Raw genomic sequence first — 17,448 nt, 5'->3', positions numbered from 1 at the left:
GAGAAAGAAAAAGCAGAGCCAAGAAGAAACCAGGAACCACACCAATCAAAGTGAGGTAGGGGTGTGTGTGTGTGTTATGGTTGTATAAGTTAAAAAATAAAATTATATAGTATACCTTCTTAATTTCTTCAACTGGGAAAAATAATATGAAAAGCTTAGTTAGTGGCAAGTCCTCTGGCACAGTAAGTGTGATAAGAGTAGATAAGAGTAGACAACAGTGAACCCAGACCACTAGACAATGAAAACAGTCACCAAAACTAGGAGAGAAAGACACAGACAAAAAGACACTTAGGGGAAAAAAACCACAATGTGTAACAATGTCTCCACTCCAATATTCAGACACATGTACACACACACTGTATGATGGAGAAGTCACAGGACAGGAAAGTCATCTTCCACTCCAGAAGCCCCATGTTCTCCCACTTTGGCACAGTTCAGTTCATGACCATGAATTCCATCTGTTCTCAAGTTCCTAGCTGTTGTGACACACTTGAATGGAGGGTGTACTAAAGACTTAGGAGGGTCAGCCACTCATTGAACAGACATTCCTGCAGACCTACTGTGCATCATACACTATTTTAAGATCTGAGTGCACATCAGTGAGCAAGACAGGCACGGCCCAACATTTGCTCTCTCAGTCCAGCAGGGAGGAGACACTTGTTCTCCCACAGTCACATAATTATAACTGGGAACCATATTATTACAGTGTTGGACTCTCTGAACTCATCCAAAGCTGAGGTGAGCTGAGGTGAATTCTCAAAGATTGGAAATGAAGGATGAGCCTAGAAGAAGAAAATTCCAGGCAGACATAGAGATTGTAAGGGAGCAGAGAGAGCAGCTCATTGAGGGGCAGGAAACCATGTGTGGGACCATCTGCTCTACCTCACTGTCATCTGGAAGCTCCACAGAAATGCAGGTTCTCAGGCCCCATTCCATTCCTGCTGACTCAGAATCTCCAGTGAGGCAGCTTCCTTTAGTGAACTCTCTGATTTAGCGGGCTGTCCAGGTGACATTTTAACACAGTGATTTCAGAGCCACTGGTCTAGAGGTCAGAGGAACAGGGGCCACAGCAAGAACTATGAACCATGCTAAGAAGCTTCTGTTTCTCCCCAGAGGAAATGAAGAGCATTCCAGTGCCTCAGCCATGAAGGAGAATCTCCACCCACTTTTTATGGTCATCTGCTATGTAGAAAATAAGCTAGCAGGGACCAGATCAGAAGCAGAGATACCTGTCAGAGGATGCTGCAGTAGTTCAAAACACTCCTCACTCCATCCTAGGACAAGGATGGAGTGTGGAGGGGGAGAATAGAGAACAGAAAGGAGAGATATTTTTGGTGGTACTATCTAGGTGATTGGCATTCAGGGTGAGTGATTATTAGTTTGTTTTGTGCAGCTATAACTCAATGTCTGACACTGGACACTTAACATAAAGAACATAGATTATTTCTTGCAGTTCTGGATACAGGGAAGGGTAAGGGCATAGACCCTGCATCTAGAAGAGCCTTTCTTCCTGTTCCATCTAACAGTGCAATTGGGAAGGCTGAGAGTGAGAGGCCAAGGTGGCTTTAGTGACAAGTCCTGTCAGGCCACAGGAATCTATTCCTGTGATGATGACATTAACTCCTTTGTTAAAGCAGAGCACTCATGATCTCAAAGTGTCTTATCCTACATCCCATCAGCACTGCAGCTTTGGGGATTAACTTACCAATGTATGAACATTGAGATACACATTCAAACTCGAGCAAAGGAAGGGTTGAGATGATCCCAGTTCTGGGATATGGATACCCATTAGGATTGGAGCATTCTTCGAGATACAGCTCTGAGAAGAAGCCCAGGACTGAGTTCAACTTCAATGACTTAGATTTTTTATGGGAATATTGTGTACAGAACCCAATTTCCCTGGTTTTTCCTGACATCTGAGGAAAAGGACTTGTTTGTGTTTAGGAATCCACGTGTGATGGATCCTACTAAGAACATGGATAGAGAAGAAATGGATGATAATCCGAACTCATTTAAATGGCAGATACTACAGGCAGGTATGTGATGGGTTCAGGCCTGAGGCATCATGAATATTAAATGAAGGGGAATCTATGAGGGAAGTCATCATTTTTTTAAATTTATTTTGCTTTTGTTTTAGAATTTTAAACATAAATATGGGTACTGCATTTAGATCATTTCTACCCCTCTATCTGCCCACCTGTCTTCCTGTGACCCACCTACAACCTCTCTCTCTCTCTCTCTCTCTCTCTCTCTCTCTCTCTCTCTCTCTTTCTCTCTCTCTAATTCATAAATTCTTCTTAAGTATTATTGTTAAATATATGTGTGAATACATATATGTGTGCATATGTATATATTAATACAACCTGATGACCCCATTTGGAGTTGGTCAAGTATGCATCTTTAAGGCTGACCATTTGGGATTGGATAACCTATTATGGAGTTCTTTCTGAGGAGGACTGATTTTATTCCTCTCTAGCAGCTGTTATCTGTGACTGGGACCTTGTGAGATTTCCTCCATCCACATAGCATTACAACTAGTGTTGTCATTGTGCAGATCTTATAGAGGCTGCAATATTGTTGAGATTTCATGGGTGCAACATCCCTGTCACATAGAGAAGACATGATCTCAGGTGTGCTGGAACTCATTTCTATCCCCCGTCTCTGACATGGACCAGGACAGTTCTGCACAAAGAGCCCCACCCCTTTAAAGATCTTCCTCAACTAGAACACAGAGGGAGGACTGCTTCCTTCTCTCCCAGCCTTGGGGGCTGGCGATGCCCCTCTATCAATCTCTGGCTGGCATCAGGCTCTGTACCAGGGCTCCCTGTCTCATTCTGAGCTGCTATGGCCTGGGACTCACCTCCATCCATGCTCATTCATCTTTTCATTAAGGTTCTTTTCACAACCTACCCACTGAAGACATGTTAGGAAAATCAACACTTCTGGACCAATAGGAAATGAAACACAAGAACTGGGTTGGGAGCAGATATTGGAGTGGTAGAGTTACTCAGAAGGCAAGCAGTTGTAAGAAAACAATACAAAACACTATATGTGTGTGTATGTGTGTGTGTGTGTACATATGTATGTATGTATGTAGTGTGTAGGTAGATAGATAGATAGATAGATAGATACATACATACATACATACATACATACATACGTACATAGAATACAGGTAAACTCAGAAACAGCAATAAAAAATAAAGTCTGTAGACACACTACATAGGTAAAACATAGGTTGGCCAACCTCGAAACAGAGTTCAACCTTGGGCCAGTACTAAGGAGGGCTGAAGAGACATAGAGTGACCACTTCCTAGCCTCTTCCAGAGTAGTGGTACGCACAATTTACACCTCCAGAGTCCTTCCATACTTCTGCTCCTGACTCCCCAAGAGACAAGCACCTGGAACCACTGAGGACTGAAGATGACTTCTGGGGCCCTACAGGACCTGTGACTACTGAGGTGGTTGACAGTGAGAGGAACCTGTACCGGTGAGTGAGCTCTGCCTGGCAAAGGCTGACTTTCCCCAGCACACTTTCCACAATGGATCCCCACAGATAGCACCCACCTAGTCTCTACTGTGTTTTCTCCCCCCATCACCAACCCAAGAGGCAAGGCAAGGACTGGAATAAGAAGTGGGGGCTGTTTTAAAAATGGGGGGTGTGTTTTTCATAAAATTTTCAAACATTTACAAAACTGGAGAACATAAGATTTTCCCTGTCCAATTATTCACCTTCAGCAACCATTTTTCCAAGTTTGTTCAACTACTCACATTCCTTCTTTGTCACCACTGTCACAGTATTGTGAGTCCAGGACAACAGGTGTCTTCACACACAAACATTTTGCTATGCCTCCCCAAAGTTAAGACAGAACTTCACCTTTCATAACATTTACCCACATTTAAATATCTCACTATGCCTACCTCATAGTTGAGAGAGAGAGAGAGAGAGAGAGAGAGAGAGAGAGAGAGAGAGATCTATTTCATCACCCTCATCATCATCACAGGCATAGCTAACTGCTCTAGGTGTGTGTTACCTGTAGGTTTGCTCTAGATCGCTCAGTACTCACAAGTCTGTAAGATGGTGCTGTCATTACCCTGTGTACAGATGAGGAAACAGATTTGGGGGTTAAGTGACTTAGTCAGGGATCCACAGACAGCAGAGGAACCAGACGTCAGAGCCATCTGGCTGAAGTCTGCTGTGTCCCCAGCCCTGCCCTGGGTCTGCACCCAGCAGAGGAGCAGAGCTGATGTTCACTGGTGTCTGCCTCTCCCTCGTCTAGAGTTCAGTTCCCTGTGCCTGGTTCCTACCACTGTCCCAACTCAGGACTCCGCTTTGTGGTGACAAGGGCTGTGACCATCGAGATTGGATTCTGTTCCTGGAGCCAATACCTGGACAAGACTCCCTTGCAGCATAGTCACATGGTGGCTGGGCCTCTGTTTGACATCAAGGCTGAGCAGGGAGCTGTGGCTGCTGTGCACCTCCCTCATTTTGTGGATCTCCAAGGTAACTAAGGGAAGCATAAGGAGGAGTGTGGTGGTAATGGGAGGAGTTGACAGGTCATATTGCAGACTATAGAATGATGTGATGTGGAATTGTCTCATGGCTTCCTTAACACACTTAGCACAGCAGGTTATGAAGGTGGGCACTGAGATGTTTTGTTGTCCCTTCTTGTCTGATGTATTTTCGTTGAAGCACATGATTTTCTTTTTGTTTTACCTGAAGTGTATTTACTCGGTACCAACATTAGCTGGTGATTATTAAGTGCTTATTACCCAACATGTGCCTTGGGACCTCAGCAGGGAAGTGAGAATGAACTGAGAAATTTGAAGAGATTGTTGCAAAGTGAGACTAAGGAAACTGACAAGGATCATTTGGTACCAACGCTATAAGCCATTACACTGCCACAGGCAGGGATAAAATGATGTCACCAGATTCCATTTGAGAACTGGAGCAACAGAAGAAGGGTTTCCTAAGAAAAGAGGGGGGCTCATGAGTGTACCAACCTCCAAAGATTCCTTCAGAAGATTTTTTCTTTTTCATTCTTCTCTCATAGAGTACATCCCAACTGCAGCCTCTCCTCTCTCCACTCCTCACTGTTACCTGCCCCCTCCTCTCTTTCCCAGATCCACTGGTCCTCTTTTCCCCTTCAGAAAAGAGCCACTGTCCAAGTGATATCAACCACACACAGCATAACAAGTTGCAATGAGACTAAGCCCAGACCCTCCTATCAAGGGTAGATGAGGCACCCCAGTAGGAGCAAAATGGTCCTGAGAACAGAAAAAAAGAGTCAGAGACACCCACTCCTACTGATAGGAGCTTATCAACCACATTATGTGATCAAGAAGAAGATGTTTTAATAAATACAATGTTTTCAGTGAAAGGTCTCATAAAGAAAGCCATTACCAAGCCGGGCGGTGGTGCTGCACGCCTTTAATCCCAGCACTCAGGAGGCAGAGCCAGGTGGATCTCTGTGAGTTCGAGGCCAGCCTGGGCTACCAAGTGAGTTCCAGGAAAGGCGCAAAGCTACACAGAGAAACCCTGTCTTGAAAAACCAAAAAAAAAAAAAGAAAGAAAGCCATTACCATATGCCTGTACCTAGGTCTCCTGAGGTTGAGGCAGGAGATTTTAGAATTCAAGAGTAGCCTAGACTACACAGCCAGACTCTACTTATGAAAGGAAAAAGCACCAACAAGGAACCAGGTATCGTACAAGTGGCTAATGATCAAACTTCCTCTCCTGCTTCAAGGAGCACAGCAATAGGCCCACTATAGAGACCAGGAGAATCCAGCCCACAGAAGAGGAAGACTGTGTTTGTTCATGGTGATGGAAATAGGAATTATGTCGAGAAGAGAAACTCGATAGGTGAAGAAGTTATAAAAACTAAAGAAGAACTACAGACTGTTCCAGCTGATAGAAGAACCATGAATAGAAAACAAAGCATCCATCAGATTAAAATATTCACATTAAATGTCAAGGCCAAAAGATGAACACAAATGAAGATGAGAAAAACAAGCAGGACTCAGCTGAAAAGAACTCACAAAACAAATAAAAACAATAGTCACATTCATAAACACATGAGACCCTGACACAGAAGCACTGCTACCTGGATGATGCCTCCCCAGTGTGTATAATGAGGCCAGTCCAGCAGGTGCACACAGGGCACCTGGTCTCCCCAAGATCACTTGCCCAGTCACCACTCAAGCTCTTCTCTGCAGGCCACTGCCCTTCTTATTTCTTACTCCCACTCTCAGATCAGAGAACTACACAGTTGGAAAATCAATATATGTGATTCCATTAAAGGATATAGAAGGACAATATGTGTAGGAAGGATAGTCACAGGGACAGGTGATGGCACATACCTGTGGTCCTAGAGTTCCTAAGGCTAGGCAAAAAGTACTGTGACTTCTAACTGAAGATACATAGTGAATTCCTGTATCTAAAAACCTAAAATGAGAATATAGATGGAAAAACTTACCAAATCATCTTAGATGCCTCAGAAAATTTCTGGTCTTAACAATGAAAACTCCAACACCTCACATTTCCCTCAAGTCTGGGAAGGTCATGACTAGCGTTTACCCTAAGAAGAAGGGAAGTTGGAGAGTTACAGCATCTTCTGGGACTATGTCAAAATAACATAGCACAAGGCCTAGGCAAGTCAAGTTTCTGGTGCTAATTTGGGGAAATCCAGGGTGTCAAGACCCAGAACTGTCACACAGGGAACATTTTAGTGCTCTGTGGTTCCATGTAAAACTATTAGCTGGCATGTCATTGATGGAAATCCTAAGCTGTACCACTCTATTCAGGAGCAATTTCATTGTCTCATTTCCTGGTGATTTTTTATTCCAAAGCAATCACCTAAGAGAAATAAAAATGCTCTCTGCTAAACAACATACATTGCAACACCATTTGTCATGGACCACGTTGGAAGGAAACTCGGTGCTGAAGGGACAGGAAATGGTGGATGGCATAGTGGTGCCTCCGTTAGTAGGGGGTCACACCAAGTTGGCAAGTGAGATTCAACATCATGATTCTACCCAGTGTCAACTTGACATGCAAGCACATCACTTTAATTCATAACTTCCCACCTCATGTCTCTAAAGTTTCAGTTTCATCTCACAAAGCAAAATATAATTTCAAAGGTCCCCATAGTCCTTAATAATTCCAATAGTTTAAAAGCCCATAAAGACCATCTCTTATCTGATATTCAAGACAATTGTCTTAAATATGAGCTTCTATAAAATAAAAAAAAAAGTTACATACACCGGTACAGAATAAACATTGCATTTAAAATTTGAAGAATCAGGGAATGAAGGAATGATCAGATCACAGCAAGACAAAAACTCCATCAGCATAAACAACAACTCCTGCAGCTCCTTGTCCAGCTATGCAGCTCATGATGTCATTCACTGTACTCCAAAGGGCATAGGTAGTTCCACCCCTCTAGTTTTACCACATGAAGCACACACAACTTCTCCTCAGGCCATATCTCTACTGTGTGCCTAAGACTTTACTTAGCAGAAAAAAATTGTGGTTCTGGCTTCTCCAACATCCTAGGAGTCCATTCCACCTTAGGCTTCACTTTCAAAGGTCCATAGAATGAGCTCTCAGGTCCTCCTTGCAGGATCTTTGACTCAGGCACATTGGCTTGCCTCAGCTGCTTTCTGAAACTGTGCAGCATGACTCAGTGACCCCTCAATCCAGCATCTTTCATGTCTAAAAAAACTATAGGAATGTCACTGCCAAGTTCTGTTGACAATTTGAGATGTGGCCTCTCCCTGCTCTCCTGGACCAAAGCTGTAAGATGTACTGACCATGGGAAACACTTCCTTGCATTTGCATTTGTGGAGCAGGGAACACCATCACTTCAGGCTTTCTGCCTTTAAATGAATGTGGATCTTCACAAGATGAGTCTGTGAAGAGTGAGATTGTCCCTCTGGACCCCTTTCCTGTTGTCACCTGCACTGCAGCCTTTCCCTCAGTGACGCTGCTCTCTCACAGCTACAGCGGGTTGTGTAGAGTCATTCTGGGTGTTTTCTGTTCTGTAATTTCTCCTGCCAAATTAGTCCCTTGTGTTTAAATTCATCCTCACTCATATTCAGAGTATTAACACAATACATCTAGACTCCTGACAAAACTGTTGGATGAATGGATTCTTTCACAGTTCCCAATGGAAACCTTGCTGCTCTCTGCAACCCCACAGACTGGCCTCCACTGTCTCTCTCAGCATTCTTGTCTTCCTGCTTCCACCCAAATGTCCCCATAAGCTCTGTTCTCAGCATGGAAGTGCTTTTCTAGTCCTAAGTACAAAACTCTTCACATTCCAGCCACAAAACAGTCCCAAAGCTGAAGAACCACATGATTAGATTTATTGCAGCAAAAATATGGATCCTGATATCAATTTTCTACCCAAGCTGCTTTACTTATAACTCACAAGAATACCTGACCAAAGAAACTTAAGAGAGAAAGGATTTGTTTTCCTCCCAGTCCAAAGGGACAGTTCATCATGACATGGAAGTCTGAGAACATGGAGCTTGTGGCACCTGGTAACTTGTGTCAACAGAGCGAGCAGGGAACAGTGAATGCTTGTGCTCATGTGACCTTCTCCATTTTACACAGTCCTGTGTCCTAGTCCACAGAATGATGCTACACACAGTGGATAGGTCTTCCCTACTCAATTGATCCAATCAAGATAATCTCCTTCTATCATGCCCTGAGGTCTGTATACTCGTTGATTCTAGAGTTCATCAAGTTCACATTTGACATTAACTTTTCCAGCGATCCATCAAGCTTGTCTTCAGTGAACAAAGGTACACTGGGTCTCTTTCATAACATCAAAACTCTATTCTGCAACTAAAAATTTAGAGGAAACTGCCAATACCAAAACACTGAAGGTGGTAATGGCAGCACCTCTAAGAACCTGCTGATTGTGAAGTTTCTGACAGTAGCCTCTGAGGCTGTATTCTTTATAGCATCTGTGGATGAGACCATGAAGAGCCTCAATTCCATTGTAAATGCCCCCCATTAGCTAGAGAGAGCCAAGGGTAAATTGCCTCCAATGAGGGTCAGTCTACATAAGTCACCAATGGCAACAGCTCACATTCACCCTCACTGGCATGCTGATTGATAATGAGGAAACAGTTAATAGTTCTGCTGTGCTGTCACTGGAAGATTATTAATAAAACTTAAATTTTGGTCATAGTTTTTCTCATAAACATCAAAACATAAATACAAACTAAATAGAAATCATAACCAAAGCAACTTACAGAAGAAAGATTTATTGGCACTTACAGCTTCAGAGGATGAGTCCATGACCACCATGGCGGAGCATGGCAGAAAGCAGGCAGGCTTGGCACTGGAGCAGTAAATGAGAGCTTATGTCCTTATTATTAAGGAGGAGAGAGAAAAGAAAGTGGAAACAGCACAAGCTTTGAAACCTCTAAGCCCTCCCCAGTGACACACCTCCTCCAACAAGGCCATACCTCCTAATACTTCCAAAAGACTTCCACCAACTATGGTGGCCATTCTCATATACACCACCACAGTCATTATAAATGTTAGGGTGCTTTTTTCCAACCAAGCATAGCTCAATGGAAGTATTAAATCCACAAATTTGACCTATTCTTTCACAGAGGGACATGAGGACATCTCCCGGTTCCGTGTGGCCCACTTTCAAGAACATGGGATGGTTCTAGAAACTCCAACAAGGGTGGAACAGCATTATGCAGTGCTGGAAAACCCAAGTTTCTCCCCAGTGGGAGTTCTAATGAGAAAGATTCCTGGTTTTGGACGCTTCATCCGAATCACTTCCATCACATTGATCTACTATCACTTCAATCTCCAGGATGTGATATTTCACCTTTACCTGGTCCCTAATGACTGCACCATTCGGAAGGTAACACTGAGGACCACAAAATGAGGCCAGGGTGGGCTGAGAGAAGACTTGAGAAGCAGCTAGTGTGTCCCTTGAAGAGATTCTTAGAGTTCTATAAGGGGAGTGTGTGTGTGTGACTCTGCCCTCCTCGTGGCTCCCTCCACCAGAGTCTCCCCCAAGTATATTGATGCCCAATTACTAATCCCTAAGCATCCTTCTATAGCCTCTTTCTACCCATCAGAAGGATGGAAATTCTCCATGGGCAATCTGTAGCCAGCTCCCTTTTTCTGGGGCAGCAACCCTGCTCCCAAAATGAACACAAAAAGATCTAATAATTCAACAATCTGTGTCACAGAACATAGGGTAGCCAGGAGGTGTCACCAGCCAATCCCACGAAAATGTACTATATATCATGTGACAGTATTCAGACCAGATGTTGTGGCCCAACAATCTAGATAAATTGCTGTCTGTTCCCTAGGCCATTGATGATGAAGAAACAAAATTCCAATTTGTTCGAATAAACAAGCCACCCCCAGTAGACTCTCTTTACATTGGCTCCCGCTACATCCTATCTGGTTCCAAGAATCTGGAAATCATCCCAAAGGTGAGCATCTAGGTGTTTGCTACTCTTCAGGGTCAGATGCCAGGCTTGAAACCCTGTGGGGCAGGTTACAAGGTTTTGCAGCAAATTGAGATTGGGGAGAAAACAATTGAGATTTGAGATGAGCAAGAATACATCACAGTTAGGTGGAAAGCAATTTAAGGGATCATACACGAATGCAGATTGAGCCTGGAGAAATGAGGAATTAAAGTCAATATGGCACAGAGGAGAGTCTATCTAAATATGGCTTAAAAAGCAAGCCCTGGCTTAGGTTGTGTGAGCAGGACTTTCAGGATGAGCTCTCACTCATCTGTGGATGTTAATGTTTGAATCTGAAATGTCTCCTACAGATGTAAATGTGTAAACACTTGGTCCCCAGACAGTGGTAGTATTTTGAGTTTGTGGAAATAAATATGTGAGGCCTGGCCATCAGAACCAGATCATTAGTGTCAGGCCTTGAAGATTATAGCCATACCCTGCTCCCTACCTCAGGTTATGATTTGCTGAGCATCTGGGATATAATGTGCCCTGCCACAATCTCCTGACACCAAGAATGGAGTCCCAGGTTCCATGCATTTCTCACCACCAAACTGAACAACATAAACCCTTCCTCAAGTTGCTTCCTGTCAGGTTTTTTGTCAGAATAATGAGAAAAGAAACAGCAAGATTGGGTTTCTTCTGGGTCCTTAACTTTCTGAGTAAAGATGTGTATTCAAAGGCTGTGAGTTATGTCAGTGCAAAATAACCAGTGTGTAAGATCAAGAAAGTATGGGGGTGGGAACAGCCCTCCTTCACAGGATGAGTAGTTCATTCTCACACAGTAATTCTTTCTCTCTTCAGGAGCTAAAGCTGTGCTACCGGAGCCCTGAAAAATCACAGCTCTTCTCTGAGATCTATGCTGGCCACATTGTTTCAGGGATTAAGCTGCAAATCACAGATAAGAAGCATAGGAATCTCATATGGGAAGCCTTGTTGAAACCAGGTAAAATTAGTTTAAGTCCAGATACCCCAAAGGCAGAAGAAAGACAATGAGTGGGAAAAGTTCTATTGTCATTAATTTCTGGTGTCATGAAATAGCAAGATTAGTTATGTGGCCTAAATAACATTATTTAACACTATAAAAGCTTAGCATCAAAAGGAAGCTTCCAACTCCGTTCCAGCTTGAATTCTCTATATCACATATCCAAGATGTGTGGTGTCTTCAGCAATAAGGTCTTATCGATTAGTTTTCATGGGGAGCCAAGAAGAATGATATGCACCTGTATTGTCTTAGGGACATCCAGGGCCTCCCTGTCCAACCACTCCTATGGAGGTATCCTACACTTGGAACTGGGCTTTTGTTTTGAAATATACTAATTCTAAGACCTCCCATTTCAAGTCTATACAGTGTCTTTTTTTCTTTAAATGTTTTTTCATTTTACATACCAACTACTTTTCTCCCTCCCTCCCCTTCTCCCACTACCTCCCACCCTCCCCCCACCCTACCCCTCATCCACTCTTCATAGAGGGTAAGGCCCCTCTTGTGTAATCAACACAACACAGTCTGGCATACTAGTCTGGGGCAGGACCACACCCTTCCCCCTGCATCAAGGCTGAGGAAGGCATCCTACCAAAGGGAATGGGCTTTAAAGAGTCAATTCATGTACTGGTCCCCCTGCCAGGGGCCCACACAACTGTAACCCACATTCAGAGGACCTAGTACAGCCCCATGCAGGCTCCCCAGCTGTCAGTCCAGAGTCCGTGAGCTTGCAGGGTGTCTTGCATTTGAACTCTTTTGTGATGTTTATATTATGTTACCAAGTAGTAAGTTTCATTGTGACTTTTAAATACTGTCTTCATTTTCAGTAACCCATCCCACTCACCCCTTGTCTCCTCCATCCCCCACCCCTCTTGCTGTTTAAACATTTCTGCCCCCAGTATTTCCTCTCTACCCTCATTTTACCAATACACTACTGTCCTCCTTTCCTCCCTAAAGCCCTGCCCATTTCTAGTTTTCTGGTTTCCAGGGGTACACCAAATTAGACCCACAGAACTAAAGCCTCCAGGAGAGAAGCTGCATGTAAGAGATGTGGTTATTTTCTTTCTGGGCCTGGCTTATCTTCTTCATTGTTTTTCCTATTGTATACATAATGCCATTTTCTTCACACCTGAAAAAAATTCATGTTATACACATGGCAAACATTCATTATCTAATTAACTGTTGATGGTCATCTAGGTTGATTGCATTTCTTAGCTATTGTGAACAGAACTTCCATAATCATGGTTGTGCAAATGTCTCCAGAGTAGAATATATTTATTTCTTTGAGTATATTACCAGGAGTGGTATGGCTAGGTTATATGGTAATTCTAGTTCTAGTTCTTAAAAAGCCTCCAGATTGATTTCTACAGTTGCTGGACTAATTTGCACGCTAACATGCTAGTGTATAAGAGGTTCTCTGTCCCCACATACACTGCAGCATTAGTTATCATTTGTTTTTTGTTTGTTTGTTTTCTGTTTTTTGAAACAACATTTCCTATATGTATCCCAGGCTGTCCTGGAACTCTCCCTGTAGACCAGGCTGGCTTTGAACTCACAGAGATCCACCTGCCTCTGCCTCCTGAGTGCTGGGATTAAAGGCGAGCACCACCACCACCTGGCATTCATTAACTTAACATTTGTGTCCTTGATATTGAACATTCTCAAGGGATGAGATGGAATCATAAGTGACTTAAACTTGCATTTCCCTAATAGCTAAGTGTTTACTAGCCATGTGTATTTCTTCCTCTGAGAATTCTGTTACTACTATGGCCAATCTTAGAACTGGGCTATTTTCTTGTTGTTTAGGTTTTTTGAGTTCCATGGGTATTCTAGTTACTAATCTTCTGTCAGATGTTAACTGGAAAATCATTTCTCACCCTCTTCACTGTGTCTTCATTTGTTTGAGTCTCCTTTGTTACACAGAACTTTTTAGTGTCCTGAGGTCCAATTTATCAATTATTGGATTTATTTAGGGTGCCAACAGACTCTGATTCCCACAATCCTTACTTATGCTGCCATGTGGAAATGTTCTCCCAACTTTTACTCTGCCAGTTTCAGAGTAGTGGGTCTCACACTGAGTTCTTGGGTCATTTGGAGTTGGCTTTTTAAAGGTAAGACATAAGCATCTAGTTTAATTCTTCCACATGTTGCCATGTAGGTTTTTCATTTATTGAACAGGGTGTCTTTTCTCCAAAGTGTATTTTGGGTTCCTTGTCAAAGGCCAGGTAGTGGTTACAGGAATTTTATCTAGGTCTTCTATTCTATTCCATTGATCTGTACATCTTTTTGCTCTGGCTGTAGTATTGGTTTTAAAATAAGATGTGATAAATCTTTCCACAAAATTGTTTTTGTTCAGAATTACCTTGGACATCTGTGTCTCTTGTGATTTCAAGTGTATTTCAGTATTTTTCCACTCTATTTGTGAAGAATGTCACTGTCATCTTAATTGGGACTCCACTGAGTATGTAGTATGCTTTTACTAGTGTGGCTTTTTCACATATTCATCCTTCCAAACAATGACCATGGCTGGGGTGTCTTTGCATCTTCTAAGTCCTTCCTCAATTTCTTTCTTTGATGCATATCTTTAAATTTTTCTTATGGAGTGCTTTCATTTCCATGGTTAGGTGTTTCTGTCCAAAATTGTGGGCTTTATTTATTTCTTTATTTGACTATTATAGACTCATCCTTATTTTCAAACTGACACAGACAAGTGACATTTCTTGAGTGAAGTGACAGTACAATCTTAGTCCAGTGCCCACATTCCAAAACCAAGCTCCCTTAATCAGTACTCTGGGACAGCTGTCAAACAGTGATGGTTCCTGCTCCTGAGCTGCTAGATACAGGCTTCACATGTGGTCAAAGAATAGGATTTGCTCAACCTTGACCTGAGTGAGCCACAGGTGGAGAACTGACCTACCCCAGCATCAGGCCAGGGTTTGAATCTCACTCCAGCACTTACTCTGCAGGTGATCTTGGAAAATGACTTAATTCATTTGAGTCTGATCTTCCTCACCTATAAAGTGAAAATCAAAATGGGTAACTCAGGATGGTTGGGAAGGTTAAACATTGTTCATACACATCTTATAGTGTGATCCATAGCTGATGGGAGCAATGGTGCTATTTTTCTTTGTATGAATCCAACCTCTTGTAAATGTTAATTATTTTTGTTGGGGCTCATTACAATCTATTCCCTTCTATGTGGGAAAGGATTCAGTTACTAGAAGATTATAATCATGGTCTTCTTGTGTCCTCAATCTTAAATTTTGGTTTTTTAAAATCATGGTCACTCAGTCATTGTGTTCATTAAATGCTCTAATTTATCTACAAGTCAGGATACATCAAGATGGTCCAGCTATCATGGAGTGTAAGGAATATCATCCTTCCTTCATATAAATGAAGCCAGGGTTTACAATACTACAAACTCTATTGGCGAAATTATTAAGGCCACTCCACGTAGTTAAAAGGAAGATTTATTTAGTGGGTGACTTACAAATGAAGGAATAGATAGGTTGTGGGGGTCTGGGGAAGGTGTACTGCAGTCCAGCAGTGTTCTCTGGAGCTCTGCTCAGTCAACCTCCACCGTCCAGGGTCCAGGAACAGAGAGCGCTTCCCATCCAGGTCTCGGGTCTCCAGACACCTCCCTTGGCCCCGCCTCGTAGGCGTGACAGTTGCCAGAGTCTCAATGAGGGTTGGAACTTCCAGATCCAAGCTGGAATAGCTACCCACTACATCTTCCCCTTTTTGTCTAAATAAGAAGGTTCTAAACTAGTACAAGACTATATACAAAGGAATGGTTATCAAATATTGTCCAGGAATAATGAGGGATAATGACCTAGATAAGATGGAAATACAACCAATGCAAACAATATCAAGCAAGAAACACATACTAAAATCCAGAGAAGTGTAGAGCATAGGTAAATGGCATGTTATAAAGATCATTCCAAAAGGTGTCCTATCCTAAAGAACCTGAATCTAATACTTAATATGTTCTACCTAAGATATTATATATACTAAGTTGTAACTATAACTGTTAGTCTTCAATCCCATCAAAGACCTGAGAAGGAACATAATGGTACCTGAGAAATGGAAGATGGATTCAAGCAACTTTCGGGAATCTTGCAAGAGTAGACAGAGACAGCTGGCAGCCTGGACAGTCACCTAATGTTTCTCAGCATTGTTGATGCATTCAAATTGGCTACAGGCCTAGAGTATCTGACAGACCATCTTCAGAAGCAGGAATTCTGAAAGACCATCTTACCCTGTCTTGGCAGAGTACAGTGATCGCTTTCCTTGTGTCCCGCTTGTCCAGGAAGGACAGCATTGCATTCATACTGTCAGCCATCAAGGCAAGGGCAGTTCTTTGCCCAGTAGGCCATTTTGTGCCAAGAAGACAAACTTCCAAATGGAAATGTCTTAGAAGCCCAACATTCTCTCAGGATCAAATTGGCGCCGCCAGGAGCAATTGTGTCTCATGTCAACAGAATTCTAAGTTATTTAAATGCCATATTCTCTAGGTCTATGAAGTGTTTGAAGATTACCTGTCCATCTGACCTATGTATCTGTAAATCTGGATAACCTAACGAATGTAACTATAGAGATGACAGGCATAGGTGACTATAAATCTATAAGTCTTATCTACTGAAATAACCTAAGGACTAAAGCTTCATGTAAACAAGGTAAACAGTCTATAAGCAAATGTATGGTGAAGAACGATGACTTCAAAATTGTGACAATACACAAGATATTTATAACAGAGGTAGAAATATATAGTGTGATATGCAATATGACAATAATCTTAAATATATATCAATATACCAAATATCCTAAACAGAAGTAGAACATACATAAAGTATGACAGATATAAATTTACATTTGTATCAATATACAAATATTTCAAATAAGAGTAGAAATATATATTCATTATAACAAATATAGTTCTGTATTTGTATCAATATACAAATTATCTTAAACAGGAATATAAAAATAGTTTACATTTGTATCAACATATAAGAATCCATAACAGTACAAGTTACAGTGAAAACTATCTAAGGTTGCTATTTTACTAAATTTGTTTACTAGTATATACAATGATCTACCATAATATCTTATATCTATCCATTCCATTTCTTCTTTTTCCTTCTTTTTTAAGGAGAATACTGAGTTTAATATTTTCTTCCACCCCCAACCCTATAACCATCATCCATAACCCTGAGAAATATGAAACCTAAGGAAGAAGGGGCGTTGTTTTCTTAGAATTGCTTCCTGCTGTTTAGGGGGTGATGTTATCTCTGGTGGGTAGTGTGAGAAAGCTCAGATAGTTAAATCTCAGTTAAACTAACTGTAGGTTCTACAGCAAGTCTTAGAGTAAAGGGTATGATTGTCTGAAATTCTGGCAAGAAGTGTAGTATGATGATGATTACCATGGCATCATTCTGGATTGGGTAGAGTTGTTGTTGTTGGGGCCCCATCTTCCTTCTGGAGACTTCCGAGATTGCTATTGGAAAAACTTATTTGTTATCAAAAATGGAAGGTTTGGATTTAAAGAGGACATAGCATGTAAGAAAGGATTCTGAGAAATCAAGAGTAAGCATGGAGAGAATTAGAATTTAGAAGACAATGGTTCCTTTTTATTGGTTTCCTTCTGTCCCACACCAGAGGGCTCTTCTAATATGGGACTGAAGAATCTCTCAAACTTTTCTTTAGCAATATGCTTGGGTTTAGAGAAGGAGTGAGCCAATTCCATCTCCAAAGCCAGTTTGGCTTATAATTGAATTGGAACCACAACTTTACTAGATTGGTAGAAGGGTAGATGTTAGACAGTGAGATTTTACCATGTGTAGATTGGTACCAATAGATTCTTTCTGTCTGCTGTAAACATCCATATATCCAAGGCCTTATGATTTTTGGAAGATGGGTATTTCTGTTATCCTGGAAAGACAAAAACAGAACCCTACCCC

The 17,448-nt window shown here is 41.9% G+C and overlaps 1 protein-coding gene across 4 annotated transcripts in view; it reads left to right on the top strand.

Annotated features, from left to right (window-relative positions):
- LOC102920420 (NACHT, LRR and PYD domains-containing protein 1a-like) overlaps window positions 1–17,448 on the top strand; it is a 140,992-nt gene that overhangs the window by 36,128 nt on the left and 87,416 nt on the right. For 2 of the 4 annotated variants that reach the window (XM_076542804.1, XM_076542803.1), the window contains 6 exons: window positions 1,945–2,036; window positions 3,358–3,490; window positions 4,281–4,504; window positions 9,631–9,893; window positions 10,351–10,476; window positions 11,314–11,455. The exons of the other annotated variants lie outside the window; for them this stretch is intronic. In XM_076542804.1, coding sequence (XP_076398919.1) covers window positions 1,945–2,036; window positions 3,358–3,490; window positions 4,281–4,504; window positions 9,631–9,893; window positions 10,351–10,476; window positions 11,314–11,455 — 980 coding nt within the window. The remainder of the gene's footprint in view (window positions 1–1,944; window positions 2,037–3,357; window positions 3,491–4,280; window positions 4,505–9,630; window positions 9,894–10,350; window positions 10,477–11,313; window positions 11,456–17,448) is intronic. 4 annotated transcript variants of the gene reach the window in all.

The sequence above is a fragment of the Peromyscus maniculatus genome, chromosome 8 (genome assembly GCF_049852395.1).
Source record: "Peromyscus maniculatus bairdii isolate BWxNUB_F1_BW_parent chromosome 8, HU_Pman_BW_mat_3.1, whole genome shotgun sequence".
NCBI classification, from domain to species: domain Eukaryota; kingdom Metazoa; phylum Chordata; class Mammalia; order Rodentia; family Cricetidae; genus Peromyscus; species Peromyscus maniculatus.
Note: the sequence above shows the minus strand (reverse complement) of the source record. Positions and strands in the feature narration are given on the sequence as shown.